The sequence below is a fragment of the Dromaius novaehollandiae genome, chromosome 2, assembly GCF_036370855.1.
Source record: "Dromaius novaehollandiae isolate bDroNov1 chromosome 2, bDroNov1.hap1, whole genome shotgun sequence".
NCBI classification, from domain to species: Eukaryota; Metazoa; Chordata; class Aves; order Casuariiformes; family Dromaiidae; genus Dromaius; species Dromaius novaehollandiae.
This window is the reverse complement of record NC_088099.1, coordinates 70,241,791-70,260,428: the sequence shown is the minus strand read 5'-3', so window position 1 is coordinate 70,260,428 and position 18,638 is coordinate 70,241,791. Positions and strand designations below refer to the sequence as shown.

Genomic DNA, 18,638 nt, shown 5'->3' with positions numbered 1-18,638 from the left:
ATGGTTTCTCTATCTTACAGCCAAGAGTTCAAACTGGACCCTAGGGGAAAATTCATAAGCAAAAGTGTCTAGAATTGGTGCCCTTGCTTGGGTAGGAGAGGAGAGGAACATGTTGAAACACTATCCTGATTTTGCAATATTGTAGGAACAGCGCCCTAGTTTGTTTCTGGCTGTTTTTAACTTGAGAAGAAATAATGTTTCAATCTCCTCTGGTTATTGTAAAGCAAAATATGATACTGTCTTTTCATGTTCTGGAAACAGCTGTTCTTAAGAAACTGCTGTGGTGCTTAGCAGCTGCCCTGTGAGCCTTGGAAGCGTGGTGTAGCAGACTCCCCGCATCCACAGTAAGCGGAAGCAGCCCTCTGAAGGACTAATGCTGCCAAAATTGCAATGAAAATCTGAATTTTACTCCCTGCAGCCCGTATCTGCCCCTGAGGAGAAACTGAAGCTAGGGCCGCAGTAGGCAGGGGAGAGGTTCTCCCTCGGGCTGTTGCCTTCCCGGGCCGGCACGGGGTGGGGCAGCGGCGGGGCGGCTCCCCGGCACGGCACGGCACGGCACCGCGCAGGCGCTGGCCGCGGGTGCGCGAACCCCGCAGCCCCCGCCTCTGCTGCGCGGCCCGGGCCCGGGGCTGCGGCCCGCCCACTGCAGCTGATTGGCGCGGGGCAGCGCCGCTGCGGCGATCGCTCTCCCTGCCCTCCTGACGCTTGTCTGGGGTGGGGCCGCTTTCCGTGCCCGCCCCGCAGCCGGCCCCCGATGCTGCGTCCGCTAGCCGTCACCATGCACCGCTCACTCCGCCGCCTCCGCCGCGCCGCGGGGCTGCTCGTGCGCCAGCCGCCCCCGCCGCGCGCCGCTGCCGCCGCCGCCCTCTGGGGTGCCCCGCCGCGCGCCGCCATGGTGAGCACCCGAGGTGGGGGGAGCGAGGGAGCGGTGACCTCTAACTGCCACTGCCACCCGCGGCGGCCCTGGCTCCTCCCCCTGCGCCAGCCGGTAACGGCAGCCGCTGCCAGGGCCGGGGCCAGGGTGGGGCGGCCATTTCCTTCTCCCGCCGGAGGCTGCGGGCGCCTGGCCGCCGTGGCCCGCCTCAGCTCTGCTCCCATCTCCTCCCCCTCGCGTAGTGCTGGCGCATCCAGGCTTTGAGGTTATTCGCTTAGCCCGGCTGCCGTCTGTAGCGGGCAGCTGCCCAGGGAGCGAGGTTTATGCTGTGCGCGGGGTCGTTAGTTACCTGAGCTTGGCGGCGGGGGGGAGGGGTAGGGTCAGGTGAGGCAGCGAGGAAGGAAGTTATCACAGGCGCTGTTTGCTGTGAGAGAGCTTTGGCGTTCGGCAGCTTCTTCCATAAACTCTTTGGGCCCCTTCTAAGGGCTGCTGAGGTGGAATTTAGGAGCAAGCTATATCCCCACAGAAATGGGGGTATCTGGTAAAGCTTTTGCCTGAAAACTAGGGAGATTGCTCTAACTGCATCTGGGAACTTTCTGAGACCTCTAATTAGCAGGTATCCCAAGCTTTTCTTCAAGTGTAGTCAGTCAACTCTCGCATGAGTGGGACTCATTTATTGCAGATGATTCAACGTAAAAATAGAAATGCTGTTCAAATAAGGAACTGCGAATCTTAGTGTTAACAGTTAGGGTATTTCCTGAGCTGTAATAGACGTTCACTTCTAAAAACAAGAAGTAACTGATGGCTGTCAAAAGAATTCCAGCAGAAAGCATGATACTTAGGATACAATATTGCTATAAAAATAACTAGATATTAGTTCCTCATCTGTAATGTTACTTATGGTGCAGAAAATAGTTTAAAAAGACAAATTTTGAAGTTAATGAATAAGCTGTATGATGAATGAAACATACTTAAATGAGAAAATTGGTGTCAAAATCGATATGTAACTCATAAACCATTGACCTGTCAGGTGATTCCTTTTTTAAAACTTTCTCTTGCCACATCATTTAAGAAAAATGTTATGGATCATGGTCTTCACTTACTTGCTGAAGACCTGGTATTTGCGAAGGCTGCAAACTTACATGAAATGTTCTTTGCCAGTCTCAAATATAACTTATCCTGTAAATAGACATTCATGATGTAGTTAATTGCTTGTGTTTAAATAACTGCAGAATTTATAACAAAATGCTCCTCAGTGAATTTCAAGCTCAAAAAGCCCTTGCATTTTTGATAAGAAAACTTTTTGTGGTTGCCTTTTGGAGAGGAAAACATACAATATACTAACCAGGACTTAAAAGTAAATAAATCACTTTGTGATGTTTGCAGAGACTTTTCAGTAGCAAAAGTTGTCTTTTTGAACGCTTTATAGGTAGTTAGAGCCTAACCTGCATGTTGTCCTGTACTATGACTATTGCATTGCTGTAACTTGGAGCTAAATTGAATAGGATTTGAACTGAGATGTTTTAAATAGAACTGGGTTCTTTCCTTCCTCAGTTGAATGTTGTAAAATATTTTTTTCTGTTTTTGAAAGAATAAATTTCAGAATTTGCGACTTAATTGATATATAAAGGAGACACCACACCTAAAAATGAAAAGCCCATTCATCTGACAAAGAAGAGCAGGGAGACTGCATATTTCATTTTCTGTTATTTTTTAAGGATTGGCTTTGACATGCTAGTGATGTTTTTTTGAACTGAAATACTTCTTTCCAAAAGTTGCTGCATAAAAAAATCAGAATGCAATTTTCCACAGAAAGCATTATTGCAGTAGGTCTGCCATTGTGCATTATGGTGCAATCAGTTCCAGTGTCAAAATAGTTTCCAGCAATGAGGCAGAAATACAGTTATGTTCTAAACTACATAAGCTTTGGACTGTGGGTTGGGGGGGACGGGACACAGCACACCTGGCCAGGACTCTCCTTAACAACAACAAAAAATGTTTTATAAAGGTGAGGAATAGCAGTTCTGAGCCGACCCTTACTGTGGATGTGATGGAAACTAAGTGAACATAGGAATTTGCCTTAGCTTGTCACTAGGTCTCCTTTTGTTTTCTCCTGTAGTTCAGTGGAATAGGACTAGGGGGTTGGCACAGTTGTGCTTCTGTTGTACCATTGCACACATCATCTAAGGAGTTGTGAAGCATATTTTTCACACAAAAACACGCTGAATTCTGCAGACTGCTACATTAGTCAGTCACGCAGAATTCTTTAAGATACTTGCATTGCTTTGTGTGGTACTGCTTGTACTTACGCAAACAATAAGTTAACTCAAATCAATGCTTTGGTGGATATCTGAAAATTAGTATCCCATATATTCTTTGTTCACGTTTTTGCGATCTTGTTTGCATCATTTTTTGACATCATTTTAGACAACTGATGATAATCCCTGTTGCTTCTTGGGTACTAAAATTAAAATACTGATAGGTAATGAAAATTATTTTAGTTTTTTTGGTGTGTATGGAAAAAATCAGTTTCTTTTTTTTCTAATGTTACTTGTTGCTTGATTAATCAGCAAATGACACACAGCTTAAAGCAGCTCACCTCCTTACTTGATTTGAAAATCTTTGTGAATGTGTGTGATATGGGATTGGCTAGGGAACATACAATATGATTTCATTGTTAAAAGGTACTTTAACAAATGTACTAGGGGTGCTGATCTGTCTGAGTTTCTATTTATTTCTGTTTCACCATTGTTGACTTTGGAATTAGATAAGCTTGAGGAATCAGTTGTGCAACTATTTGCTTTTTGCTGAAAGGTTATAGCTAATTAAGCATTTTATGTCGTTTGAGCATGGCTACTTTTGGTGATCGAACCAGTGACTATATCAGGAGTTGGGCTTGGAAATGAATTGGTTCTGCTTATCCAGTTCTAGAGAAAGTTTGGTATTTGTCTGTTTATACAAGGTGTCCAAATTTCAAAAGCAAGGATTTCAGCTATCATATGTCAGAGATATGTACTGTTGGAATACCAATATATGCCTGTGCACAGTATGTAAGACCCACAGACATCCAGATTAAATGTTTTTGGTTGTAAGATACTAGATAAATATTGGCTATGTTCTGTTTCTTTGATAGCATGTCAATGAATGATAAGTGATTAAAATAGGATAAAGAAGACTGAAGAACATAGGAATGGCATATTGGCCCACACCAAGCTTAGTATTCTTGTTTGGTCAGTGTCTGTGGAAGAGCATCAGCCAAAATGCAAGGTGTGGGGAGGGGGGCAGCAATGCAAGAGCTAACCCCACTCTCTGTGGGCTGGGCTGCAGTGTCTTCTGGGTCATGTCAACCACCTGCTCTGCAAGAGTGAGCACCCTCAGCAAGCGGGGCTGGTGTCCCCAATACGTGACTGCTGGAGTTCTTGATGGCAGACCTTCTACATCTGGCTGGGAAAGCGACTTAGCACAACAAAAAGACTGGACCACCCCCTACCACCGTCAGCTTGCCATCTGCAATGATGAGGACCTAGACAGGCTGCTGGAGAAAGTCACTATTGTTGGAGACGTGATTCTGCCAAATATCCAGCTGTATTCCTGTCCGAGAAGACTGAGAGCCATAAAGCAAAGAACAAGTAAAACTGACCATGAAAAGGGAGGAACATTCTGGCTTCAGAAGTTACCATCTAGGGAAGAGTAAGAACTGTGCGAGTGTATATGATGCTTTCCTCTTTTACTGACCCAGACTCCCTGTTTTCACATCAGGGGATTCCTGTGATTTGTCTATATAATAACCCATTATAGCTCTTTCTTCTGAGTGCTTATCTAGTTTTCCTTGAACTCATACAAACCTCTTGCATCTGCAACACCCTTTGGCAAGGAGTTTTGTCAGTCTGCTACCTGTTATGTGAAGAGTTGATTCCTTTTGCTTGCTTTGAACCTGACTTCTACTAGCCTAATTTTATGGCTCCTATTTCTTGTATTGGAAGAGACAGTGAGCAGTCAATACCTATCTCCATTCTACTCATGATTTTATTGACCTCAATTTTCCTTCAGTCCCCAAGTTGTCCCCTTTTCTGGACTAAAGAGTCACTCTTCCTAAGGAGGCTGTTCCATACCTTTGATCATCCTTATTGCCTATGATTTCCCATAATATACTTGTTGTGATGAGAGTACCAGATCTGCACGAAGAACTAAAAATGTAGGTGAGCCATGGTGGCACAGTGGCATTTCTTCTTTTACTCTCTGCTCTTTTCCTAATAGTTCCTAACATTTCATTTGCTTCTTTCACTGCACTGGAGCACTGGCTTGATGTTTTGATAGAGCTACCCTGAGGTCTCACCCCCAAGGGTAATGGTTATGTCAGAGCCAATCGTACATGTATATGTCCTATCTGGGAAGCTAGGATCATCCTATTCCTTGTATGATTAAGAATTCAAAAAGGTTTCTTCTTGCACAGTATTCAGGGAGGGGAAGGTAACCTTCTCCTTTGGGGAAGGATGATTATCTTCCTCACAGAAAATTGAGACTTTACTGACCAGGCATGGGAGAGGAAGAGTAAACTGCCCTTACTTGCTTCCTGTCTAGTTCCGTAATCCTTGTGGAATGTGATCATCTCACCATAAATGAATGAGTTGTTTCAAAAAAAATTTAAAGTTTACTCTTTAGTTGGTGGATGTCACCTAAATTTAATTTATTTCTGGCTGTGTTGGATAATAATGCATGTTGGGTGCGTATGTGTTGAATATTGCACAAAATATACCAAGATACTGTTTCCTCATGTTGCACAGCTACTTTGGTTAGAGTAACTGTGTTCCTGATTTATTGGGCTTAAGATGAGAATTCATTGTTAATTACTTGGTACTGAATTAGTTAGTTGCTGCCTTCCAGTATTTTTATTCTGTTCCACGTGCAACAATAATTTCAAGTAGGGATCTTGTTACGTGTATATTGCCTGGGCAGATACCACGTGAATTTTTTCCATCCTAAGTTTGGTATAAGTTTGATTTTAACAGTATAGCCATTCTGTAAATTTTAAGATGAACTAGTAATTCATTGGTCAGAAATGGAGGGACTCCCCCTTCAAAAGAAACTGAATCTTTCATCAGGATGTGTTTCATTAGAAGTGTTTAATGCAGTGGACAGCAGAAGTCTAAGCCTTGCAGTGCTGCTTGTTACCTGTGAACAAGTGAGTCTGCTAGGTTACATACCAACCATGTTAGTAGTTGGGACTCTTTTAGTGAGACAAGTACTCAAAATTAGAAAAGTGCTTAAACTTTGAAGATACAATTAGAAAAATACTTATGGCCAATACTTACCTTTGATATCTTTTCTCCTCCTCTTGTGTATTTTTCCTTAGCTGTATCCGCTTTCAAAAAGGTTGTTCTGTTTACCAGTGTTTGAAATGTGTTTTCTTCCTTTTCCATAGTCCAGTCAAGAGTCTTTTAGGATAGAATATGATACCTTTGGTGAACTGAAGGTCCCAAGTGACAAATATTATGGTGCCCAGACTGTGAGATCGACAATGAACTTCAAGATAGGAGGTGTTTCAGAAAGGATGCCAGTAAGTAATTTCAGTCTGTGCTCATTTCTTTCCTTTAAGTTTCTGGATGTCAGAGTGAATATCTTTTTCTTAGTCTTTTTGCTGGGAATATCGGCAACTTTGAATTGTAATTAAAGCTAAAATCTCCATGGCAAGATATTTCTCTGTGGTAGAAATCATTTTAATTTATTTCATTTAAATAAATTGAACATTGCCTTTGAATATTTACTTTATCGTATTGCTTAATTTTTTTTAATAACCAGATGAATAGAAATCTATGGCTTTCATTTTTCTGAAGACCAAAGACTGTGAATGGAATAGTTTGTAGTTTGAGTTATATATTTACTATGATGTGATGCTGTTTGTTTCTGAAGATGTTTTGCATACCATAAGTCAATGTGAAGTTGCTTTTTTACTTGCAGCTGTGCTTGTAGCAGTAGTATACACACAATTTGTTGTGCCCTGTTTTTGCATATACTGAAATGTAACACAGTTTGCCTTCAAAAGGCTATTTTAGAAAGACTACCAGTTCTTCTTTTCTGTCCATTTTATCACATATAATCTGTTTTGATACAGAAAGCTCATTCTCTCTTTGAAAGTTAAGGTATGCTATGTACTGCTTTCTGTACCGCTTGGATAAATATTAATTATAATGACAGCACAGTCAATGTGACCTCAGTTGCTCTTTGGATTGCTTGATGGACTACTTGCTGGATTAAGGCTGAGAAAGTTTAGTTTAGAACTAGATCTTTGTAATGGTTTTCTAAAATTTCCCTAAGGAAAAATTTTACATATTTAAACTTTCTCTTGTGTCTCAGATTCAAGTCATAAGGGCCTTTGGCATCCTGAAGAGAGCAGCTGCTGAAGTGAATCAGGATTATGGTCTTGAACCAAAGATTGCAAATGCTATCATAAAGGCAGCAGATGAGGTAGGAACAAACTGTTTAACATACTCAAACTCATGGTATCTTTGGTAGCTTTTCATAGGAAGATTGTTTGGGGGCTGGGGAAAGACTTCCTGCATTTCTCAAATTGTCAGAGCAAAGCATTTGTAGTTAGTAAACTTTGTTTTTGAGGCTGGCATACCTTGTACTTAATATTTTACTTACGTTTTTAGAAATGATTGAATGTTCTAATACATTTTGAAACTTATGTTTCTTATAGTTTTTCCTCTCTGTTAATACTACTCATTGCTTGCAAAGTGTTTGCGGGATGACTCTTACCAGATGAACAGTACAAAAAACCTAAGAGGGGAATAGAATATTGCTGAATTCAGTGCTAATTTGAAATCTGATAGGCCACAAAAAGCTTTTTCCTTTCTGGAGGTCTGCATCATTGTGATGTGAAGACCATGTGAAATCTGAAAAGTTCTGTGTTATTGGTCTAAATCCTCTTCAGACTTAAGTTTACTACTATAACTGTGCTTATTTAATATCACTTTTATGGCTAGAGAGGATATGATGTGACACATGGAGGCATCTCTTCTTTCTCAGGTTAAATGCCACAGGATTGCGAATGACCATTATCTGAGGTAGTGCCAGATGTGCCTGTTTAGTGTAAATCAACAGACATATTTAGCCTGAAGGATTTTTTACAGTTCTGAATAGCTTCAAAATACTTCAGTGCTTTCAGAAGCCACGTCCTCTTTGCACCAGCTGTAGCACCAGGAGTCCCAAGCCCCAAGACTTTTGGAGAGCTCCAAAATATATGGCTAGTCACTTCTTGTTGTTTCTAGGGCTTTCCTAGTTAGAAGTGTACCAGGAGTCCAGGTGGCTGAAAGTCATTTAGCTTTTCAGCTTTTTAGCCCTATTCATTATCTCTGAAGGTTGTCCGAGGCTTTATTGCCATGTTTTTAGAATGCCCCTGCAGTGATAAGCCTTCCCTTAACTCCAAGGAATCAGGTTTATCTTGGAAGTGGGAGTTTTGCTCTTGTATAAGATGGAAAATTCATAATAAGATTATTTCCTGAAAAGCATAATTCCGGGACAACTGTCATGTATCCTTAAAATCTGGAGATAGTTATCTAGCCTTAGAGTCATGACAGGAGATCCCTTGCTTTTTAGAACATGAAATTAAATGATATCTTCCTCTGTTTTAGAATTCAGTATCTTCTAAAAGCATAACAAAAGCATAACATCAAACTATCCTCTCAACTTTCTAGTATAAATCCACAATGATTATATGTTGATTTTCAAATATAATTGAGAACATTTTTTGAAATAGACCTATAAAATTTGTAATTTTAAGCTTGTTAATTTTCTTTGTCCCGGTAGGACAAATCCTCTCTCTCTTTTTCCATTATAGGTAGCTGCAGGAAAATTAAATGATCACTTTCCATTGGTGGTGTGGCAGACTGGGTCTGGAACTCAAACGAACATGAATGTCAATGAAGTCATCAGCAATAGAGCCATTGAGATAATGGGAGGCCAGCTGGGGAGCAAAAAGCCAGTACATCCAAATGATCATGTTAACAAAAGTCAGGTCATTATATTCTCAAATATTTTTTACTGTGAAAATTATATATTTTTTTTAGTTGTGATTCTTCAGGGTTCTTTTATAGTGACTGTTTAGATAGAAATATGTAAAAAAAGAAGTTTTGTGAGATTTGTGTACAGCTTTAGCAACTGAATTCTTCAGGTTTGTATTTTTTCAGATTAAATGAGCTTTAAAGTGTTGGTGAGTGACTGTGCTTTTTAGATTAAGAACTTTGAACTCATTCATGACAGACACATTAATATTGGTGGGAGTGGAGTTGGCCTGCTGGCAACCACTTCCGCTGCAGGCAGCTATAAAGGAGTCAAATATAGGTCCAATTTCTAAAGGTTGAGTAGGTGTAGCTGTTACCTCCATAATATGTTACATAAAGCATGTAGAAAGAATAGTAAAATGGCTAAATTCCTGTAACTGAAAAAAGAAACCACTCCTCCTTGGGATTTTGGGAGACACTCCTATTTTTCTTGTACTTCATTCCTAGTATTTTCTTTAGATTAGCTAAAGTTTAAGCCACTGAGTTGGTTATCTCTCTTCCTGATCTTTTGTGGTGGGTCGATATTCTGGAAACTACTGAATTATTATTACCAAAGCAGTATGTTGGCATTTTAGTCATCTACAGTTTCTTTAAAATCCTCCATCCATTTGTTATCTCTGTCTCTCGTAACTACTATAGCAGTTCTTTTTTATTTTTAATTTTGTTGTGAATTATCTAGTTATGTAGTTAATTTTCCATAGTATAGTTAGAAAAAGTTGATTTCTATCATTGAGGTGCTGGATTTGAACTTGAAAGATTTTTATTCATTCTGCAGACTGACTTTTGGAACACTCTTCAGTTGCTTACTCTGTGCTTCATTTCTTCTTGTTTATAAGATAAAAAGGATAAAGCCATGCATGTAGATCTTACAGCAACAAATGTTGAGAAAAGCCTTTAAATAAATCTCCTTAACTTCCTTCACAGAGCTCGAATGACACGTTCCCAACAGCTATGCATATTGCTGCTGCCCAGGAGATTAATGAGGTGTTGTTACCTGGACTAAAGAAGCTACAGAATGCACTTGAAGCAAAATCCAAAGAGTTTTCCCAAATCATAAAAATAGGGCGCACTCATACACAGGATGCTGTTCCACTTACACTTGGACAGGTAAAAAAAAATCTCTCTTCCATTTGTTTGGAACGTTCATGTAAATTCAGTGGATGGAATTAATTTTTACTAAGGCAAACTCAAGGAGGTCTAAAATTAAGTTGATAGTTTAAGACAAATTATAGGAAACCAGTTGAATCTCAGTCATAGTATTTTCATCGTCATTGGTGTTTGCTGAATTCTGTGCTCTAAGAATGGCATCACAAATTTCCTTAAACTTTTGCAAGAATTTTTTACTGCTAAAAGTAGTAAGATATAAATGGTTTTCCTTTACCAAATAGCACAACATGATACATGATATTTCTATTGCAGTGACATCAGAAGGAATAAGGTGCAGTTAATTTGTATTCTGTAAGCATATATAAATGAGGTTTTGCCAACACACAAAACTACTAAGTGTTTTCAACCAATGTAATTATACTATTAAAAATTTTCATATAAAATCTTGGTTATCATATGTTCAGAAGTGTCTTATTACATTAACTTGGTAAGGAATCAACTTAAACTGAACTGATTAAAAATGCATGTAAAATCTGTTTATTTCAAGAATGTACAGGTGAGCTTTTTACTATCTAAATTAAGGTGACCAAAATTCAGGATCCATTTCTCTACTTGTACCTTGAGAATATGTTAATTTATTCTGAGAGCTGATTTACCTTGGATTCAGGTTCTACAAATTATGCAACTCAGATAAGCAAGAGAGAAGTGCAGTGTATGTACTTTTTTATATGCAGGTTGTTTTTATGTGTAATTGCTCCTCATGTATGAGCAGTCTTCTAATACAAGATTTATCATTTGTGAGAAGTTCAGTGCCTTCAGATTTTTAAATAAGAGCCTCATCATGTTAAAAACTTAAATAATTCTAGATGCTTATTCTTGTTTGTCATCTTTGTTTCTTTTCTTTCCCTCTTTTCTTTCAAAGGAATTTAGTGGTTATGTGCAACAAATTAAATACGGTGTGGCTAGGATTGAGTCAACCATGCCAAGAGTCTATCAGCTGGCAGCAGGTGGGACTGCAGTTGGTACAGGATTAAATACAAGAATTGGCTTTGCTGAGAAGGTTGCTGCTAAAGTGGCTGAACTGACAGGTGAGGCATGATAAATTTAAGGGTTACCAATGAGCAGTGAGCATATATAGCACATGCACTCAAACTAAAACTTTCAGTTGCCGTTGAAATACATAAAGCTTCCTAAATTGTCTGTATATTTTAAAATAAAACTTTCTGCGAATGCAGTGTTTTATATACCTTATGAATAGGATTTTTCATGTAATATATTTTTCTAATTGTACTCAGTGCAGTGAAAATGACTGAAATTATCATGTTTTTTTGAATAAGGTTTATTGGAGTTGGATACTGTTTCGCACTTGTTATTAGCCCAGCCATAATGCTTCCATGTTGACCTCTGCTCCTCCTTTCTTAATCTGGAGTGACTTGACACTGGAGAGGAGGAAAAAACAGCCAAAAGTACTCTTTTTTAATGTGAAAGAGTAGTTGTCTTGTGTAGCAATATCAGCTTTAAAAATGCCTGCAAATGAATGTATCTGTCTTTCGCTTAAGCAGTTTCATGTTTTACAGGAAATTTCTCGGCAGTATTTTTGTTCTAATGGATGTATATTATTCACTGTCTAGTAGAGGACCAACATTTTCTTGTACCCTGACAAGGAAGAAGTAACGTGATAAACAACAGCTGCTGACAAGTTATCAGCTGCAGTGCAGGGTTCATTTTGGTGCTTGAAGAATCCATCAGTGTTTTTAGGAAGTCCTCCCATCTTACACTTGTAGGGTGTACCATATGTGCAGGCTGTATGAATTTAAAACAGTTAGGGCAGACTGTTGAAACTCCATGTGTTCTTATATGGGAAGTTTATTGTCAAAGGCAAGCTGAAGCACTGGAAGGTTTGGAATGATGTCTGCAAGCGAGAAGGCAACTATGAGATGCAGAAGCCCTTGAAAATGAGGAGAGAGTCAGTGTTTGGCAGGAACTGCAAAACATGGTAGAAATTCTCTTGTTCCTCTAGAAAAGGGGGTTAAGCTACTCATCTGTTATTTGAACTGACAATATTCTAAGCTAAGACCAGCAGTTTTGTGTGGCAGAAGTCCAACTCACAGTCAGCATCCGTGCACATATGCTTAGTGATGTCCATTACCACTATCTGATGTTGACAGTGTGCTCAGAAACACCTGTTGATACTTCTCTTCCAGGGCAAAGTCCTGAAAAAACTGTTTTTTTACTATGGAACCTAGCCTCAGATCTTAGCCTCCAATTGAGGTATACATAGCTGTTGCTTCTGTTGCTCTTGTGCTCCTGCTGTTGGCAGCAATTTCAGGCATCCTCCTAAGTCTGAATCAGCTTTCATGTTTCTTTCCAAGGCTAATACTTAGAATTTGGATGTGTCTTTTTTTCTTTATGTAACTGTTTCCATTGTGATTACTTTCTATTTATCCTAATATCTGCACTGCTATGTAAAAGTCTTCATCTCCATAACTGAGAGTAAGCAACCTCGAAATTAAGTGTCTAAAGAATCTAACTTGCTATTATGGGGGAAATTTATAAGTTAGGGCTAAATTTTAAGAAATTCTTGACATTCACAAAGTATTGTGGTACAAAGCAACACTTAAGATGCAACACATACTATGAAAGCTTGAAGTTCATTATAGGTAGACACTCAACTTTCATATTCTTCTGTATTTTAGTGACTTTTACTGTCTTTTGTGAACAATTGAATCTGTTTAAGAAATGCATTTGTGAGGAAAGGTCTAGAGAAGACAGAGATGAACTTAAAGTATTATTAGTATAATTTTATATTAAGTAAATCACATGTTTGATTGTGTGGCTTATGTCTGCAAGGTGTAATACCTCAGTTTTAATATTTCCTACCCTCCCTGTAGGTTTGCCTTTTGTCACTGCTCCAAATAAGTTTGAAGCCCTTGCAGCTCATGATGCTCTAGTTGAACTCAGTGGCGCTATGAACACAGTGGCATGTAGTCTGATGAAAATAGCTAATGATATTCGTTTCCTGGGTTCTGGACCACGCTCTGGACTGGGGGAACTTATCCTGCCTGAAAATGAACCAGGAAGCAGCATCATGCCAGGTAACATACAGGGGAAAAAATGCCCATTTCTTTTGTGTTGGACCAGTATCTGTTAACAAGTATTTACTAAACACACAGCACAAATTTCAGTGAGAAGTCCATGGTTCAATACTTCCGTCAGTTTTTATCTTCTGTTCTATTTTACCAAAATTTGTGTTCATAAAAATATTTGCCTTCACAGCTGCATGTTGGAAGGTGTGTGCAGGGGATTAATATCTGTACATGTATAGTATAACTTTACTAATGCAAGCATACTTCTCAGAACTTTTTTTTTTTTGAATTGTGAGATCTCTAAAATTTTTATGTAAAGACTTTTCTGAAGCAGGCTTTAAATGATCTAATCTCTGAATTGTATCCATTATTTGAGCTGAATAGAGGACGATTGTTTTGGCAATATTGTGATTTAAATTGACTTCTGTCTTTACTTCCTAGCCTGATTAATGTTATGCACTCACATTTTCCCTTTTGCAATGATCCCAATGTATGGGAGGACAAGAAAGAAAGGAATAATATTATTAATCGTTCCTTGCCCCTTTCCTAAAAAGTATGCATATATAAATACTGTACATCTGAATTTATGCTAATCATGTCCTTTTATAAATTATAAAAGAAACAGGCTGTGTGCATATCTGGCTTTAAAAAAGCAGATACTGCTTTTGTTCTTACTAGGATTATTTTCTAGAAGTGAAATCAACCATAAAAAATTGTTAGGAGGTCCATCTTTTTTTTTATTTTTTTTCTTCTGACAAAGTAAAACATAGTGGATGAATTTTGTTACAAAGTAATTTTAATAAATTTGTAATAATTGTCTTAAATCAACTGAGATTTAATGGTGATTTGCCAGAAATGCCTACATACTTGAATAATGACAGATTACAATCTCTCGGCTATTAAGAATTGTGGTAACTTAGAGTTGCTTTATTCATACACATTAGATTCAGCTCTCAAAGGCTTGGTAGATTGCTAAAGCAGTCTTTGATGTCAATGTTGGGGGTGGCCTGATTTAAAACTTTGTATTCTGGAAAATTTTTTTCCTTCCAAGAGAAGGGCATCTAAGATTGAAGGTTTTGTATTTTGAAGAGAATGGGGAATTAAATGAGAATGGTAGTTTTCTTTTAAATTTGAGAGACATAGAAAAAGTCCTAGCTGAGTTACTGGAAAAGTGCAGTGAATTTAATATAACTTTTGAAATTATTTCTCTTCTATATTTTTAGATTTAGTAGATATAGATGAACAAGACATGCTACCTCCTAGAAAACATATCTTGTTGAATGTGATTTGGTAGATAAGGGACTACTGTTACACCTTTTTCTCTCCCTTCCACAACCAGGAAAGGTGAACCCTACACAGTGTGAAGCTGTAACCATGGTGGCAGCCCAAGTTATGGGAAACCATGTTGCTGTTACTGTAGGAGGTAGCAATGGACACTTTGAACTAAATGTTTTTAAGCCCATGATGGTAAGTTCAAACCATTTTAAATATCTAGGACTTTTGAAGTCATCATTTTTACAGATAGTCTGGTAACTGGGGAAAAAATTCAGTGAATATACTGTTAACGCAAGCATCAGAGAAGCTCATAAAAGTGAGAGTAAACTTTATTCTTTTGTATAAGTGCTATTATTTTGACAGATGCCTGGCTGTCCTTTTTACCTGAAACTACCTTATGCAGATAAGCTTCTGTCTAAGGAGGTGGGAAGGCAGGATCACAATTTGAGACAAAATTTTGTCAAAAGCCGAAGAAAATTTGGTATTGTAGCTAAAAGTGAGGATTATTTTTCATTTGATATGCAGGAACTATTGTTGCTAATTTGTTTTACTGCTGGAGACCAAAGGATTGCATACTTTTGGCAAGCAAGTTATTTATAATTGTAAAAGATTAGTTTGAGACTTTAGTATTTAAAATTATGTCCGCCTTCTGCAGCGTGAGGAGCATAAACCACAATCTTATGAGTACTCCTTCTCTATATTTAATTAAAAGATATACATTGAGTTAACTGAGTGTTACATCTGTCTAGTTTTTTTCTCTTTTATCTTAAAACCAAGAAGGAAAAATGAACAGAGAAGAAATTGAGAAAAAGAATACAAACAAAAGCATCAAAACTGAAAATTGTGGAGAACCGTGTAAAAGATGATGGAGGGAGAGCATAGAGATTAGAGTAGGAATGATATTTTTAAAAGAATGAAGGCAGCTTGTGGAAAAGATCTTAATGTTAAATAGAAATAAAAAGAAATTGTGAGTGCTTGTCTTTTTGTGAGAAATACAAGGCACAAGGGAAGCAACATACCATGTTATTTTTCTACATGGCCTATACTGACTGATGCTGCTCTTCTGTTACACTAGTTAACAATTTCAATCAGTCATTTCTAATAAAATCAGAATTTGTCTCTTCCTTACTCGATCTGTTTAGGATACTGTTTTTTACCCATTTGAACAAACTTCCTAAAGTATATAGCAACTGATTTGGACAAAAGAAAAAGTCATATTGCTCAGCCAAGAGATGTTCCTAACAGAAGATAAATACCAATAGACAGTTATCAAAAATATTGAGTGGACTGTAATGGTTTCTCTAAGTAGAGGACTAATGCTAGACAGTATCATGCTTTATATTTTTAGATGTCTTCTCTTAATTGGTACCTAGGGGAAAAAAATACCCTTGAATCAAATACCCATATGTATTTTTACTTGCTATTTGTAAACTGTTCTGAAAAAAAGTGTTTATACATACTGAGGTCTTCTTTATGTAAGAGTTCTTTGGCTTTTGAATACTTCTTACAGAATTTTTTTTAAATATGAGTGGCTGGACTTAACCTGCAAAGGGAAGAGTGTGTATTATTTACTGTACTCCTTTTACAAAAATGCACTGTCAAAGAAGTATATATTGGAGGAGGGCGTTAGTTATGAACAAATACACCAGGTTATGCAAATATTAATGTCTGAATGTAATAGTTGGTATTTTTTTCCTCTTTGTTAGATTAAAAATGTGTTAAACTCTGCAAGACTTCTTGGAGATGTTTGTGTTTCTTTCACTGAAAACTGTGTAGTTGGAATCCAAGCCAATACTGACAGGATCAACAAACTAATGAGTGAATCACTGATGTTGGTGACAGCACTTAATCCTCATATAGGTAAGTTTTAGGCTCAGAAAGGCATTGTCCTGATTTGATCTCTTTAATAGTAATGAAAAATGAAAGATTACAATATGTAATATTTCAAAAGGAGAAGTCACTGAGTAGCATGTTGACTAAAGTCACACAGAATTCTTATCTCAATGCATTATTATCAGAATAATAGAATTTGCCTTCACTTTAAGTGAGGAGCTGCTGTAATACATTTAGTGCATATTTACTGCAAATTAGGTAGCAATGTATCGATAATGGCAATACCTAGCAAACTGATAATTCAAGGGCCAAGCATCCTGCTTTCTTCTCGTATCTAACAAATCTCCTAGAACTGCAGATGGCTAATTTGCTCGCTTTTTTTGTTACAGGATATGATAAAGCAGCTAAAATTGCCAAAACTGCACACAAAGAAGGGACAACATTAAAAGAAGCTGCTATAAAACTGGGATTCCTTACATCAGACCAGTTTGATCAGTGGGTGAAGCCTAAAGACATGTTAGGTCCTCAGTAATGTCTTAAATGTTCTTAACATTAAAAAAAATGAATAAAACAAATGTTATGCTTTTGTTTTGCTTTTCATTGCCACAGGTTTTCATGGTATTACTCTTTAATATAACCATTATCTGTGTTGAGATCAACTGGTCCTTTGGGGAAGACTACTGCTATAGATATTTATATTAGAAAATAGGTACAATTTCAATATTTACATAACTTAAGGGTACCCTTTTCTAGTAGGTGAAGTCAATTTTGAAAAGGTAGTGAGCAGAATAATGTATATAATATACAGTTATACAGTATATGCTGACAGAGAAAACGCATTTGTTTACTATAAGGAGGCATATTGGCATAGCTGTATCTTACTCCATTTGAATAATTGAAACTACTGGAGCCTTTCTGGTTACTAGAAACATTCACTGTATGGAATCTTTTAGTGTATTCAAAAGTAAAGATTAGAACTAATTTATAGATTCTCTCATAAATACTCAAAATTATTACATTACACATGAGCCGTTGGGGGAAATTTTTATGTTCTTCACTTTCCTGCTTCCGTGCTAAAAAACATGTTTTAAACTTGCTTTCCAAATATTTTATTTGGTTAACTGATCTTTTAATTTCTGCTAGTGGCTGAATAACAGTAATTTTGGGTAATTTGGGTTTCAGCTTTCCAGTAAAGAGTTTATCAGGGAAGGAAGTTGCCCTAAGTACTGCAAGTCTGATCTATTAGCGTGTAGTAATTTAACCAGTTACCTTTAGACTCTGAACTTTAAAAAGAAATTGTAGACATGAACCTCCATTGAAGAGGCAGACATTCTTGCCCTGTGTTTTTATTATTTCTACCTAAGCTATCGACATCATTTGAAGATTCAGTAATATGCCAGTTTTAAGTGATTGAAAGCAACTGTTTGTCCTGCCTCCATTTAACTGAAGCGATACCTGTTAACCAAGGTAAAGTCATGTGGAACTTCTTATGTTAACACTTATGAAGAAATACTTCCTAAAGAAGAAAACAAGAAGCGAATGGCATGGCAAAAAGCTGTCCTACTTTCACAGGACTTTGGTAAGACAGTAGTAACTCATGATCAACTTTGTGGAAAGCACCTAATCAGATGTAGTAATGAACTGGACAAGTAACCATCAGACCTCCTAGCAATAAAACTAGTGTGACTTCGAAGCCATGGTCAAGCCGTTGGGGCTTGATTTGATAATGTTCCAAGAGATGCAGGTCTAGTGTGTGATTGGTTTTGTTGCCTGAATCAGCAGTAACCAAAGATGGAAGAGTAAGCACATTAGTCAGAATGACGGTTGTGCATTTCAGCACAATTTGTTCTTCAGTTCAGAACTCCCTAAAAAGGATATTTTTTGCTAACTGCATTCCTGTGAGTGTTGTCTTTATAAGCAGACATTTATTTTTTACTCTAGCCTTAAAATGGTCTTGATGCTTTCTGGATGCTCCTCTTTTGTATTTGAGTACAATCAGGTACTATTGAAGGACAGACCATGTAGTTTTTGCCTGTCATGCCTACTCCTAAATAAGACTTCAGTACAGTGCAAGTGATTGCCTGGGGGCATCTCCAGAGTTGAATCCAGCCATGTGCACAAGTCCTGGATGTCTCTATTGGTCCTTGACTTTGATTGTTGAGCACCAAATGACAACCCATGATCGCATGCTCTAATGAGAACAATGAATTTTAGAGCAAAACTACGCGACTAAAAAAGGGAAAAAAGATGGTACTTATAAATGTGGGGATTAGGATCACCTGAATACTACCGTGTGTTGAAAATAATGACTGCTACCAGAATTTCTGTTAATACACAGTCATCTTTACTGATCTACTCTTGAATGCACAGCTTATATGCACACATCCATATACATAGCCA

General features: G+C 37.9%; 1 protein-coding gene across 2 annotated transcripts; it reads left to right on the top strand.

Annotated features, from left to right (window-relative positions):
- The first annotated feature begins 698 nt into the window (after window positions 1-698).
- Window positions 699-16,824, top strand: FH (fumarate hydratase). Of its 2 annotated transcripts, none has more exons than XM_026099891.2 (10): window positions 699-895; window positions 6,297-6,431; window positions 7,229-7,339; window positions 8,715-8,891; window positions 9,862-10,044; window positions 10,967-11,132; window positions 12,936-13,139; window positions 14,470-14,597; window positions 16,112-16,265; window positions 16,628-16,824. In XM_026099891.2, exons 1-10 carry the CDS (start codon window positions 755-757, stop codon window positions 16,768-16,770), a joined length of 1,542 nt encoding a protein of 513 aa, XP_025955676.2. In that variant the 5' UTR covers window positions 699-754; the 3' UTR covers window positions 16,771-16,824. The 2 variants fall into 2 exon arrangements, with proteins under 2 accessions (XP_025955676.2, XP_025955677.1); XM_026099892.2 differs by lacking the exon at window positions 699-895 and adding an exon at window positions 4,213-4,564.
- Window positions 16,825-18,638: the final 1,814 nt, after the last annotated feature.

Bases quoted from the DNA above. Each gene is read 5' to 3' on its own strand.
- FH (XM_026099891.2), top strand. From the start codon at position 755: ATGCTGCGTCCGCTAGCCGTCACCATGCACCGCTCACTCCGCCGCCTC. The intron at 896-6,296 runs GTGAGCACCCGA...CCTTTTCCATAG, and splicing joins CCCCGCCGCGCGCCGCCATG to TCCAGTCAAGAGTCTTTTAG. The intron at 16,266-16,627 runs GTAAGTTTTAGG...TTTTTGTTACAG, and splicing joins AGCACTTAATCCTCATATAG to GATATGATAAAGCAGCTAAA.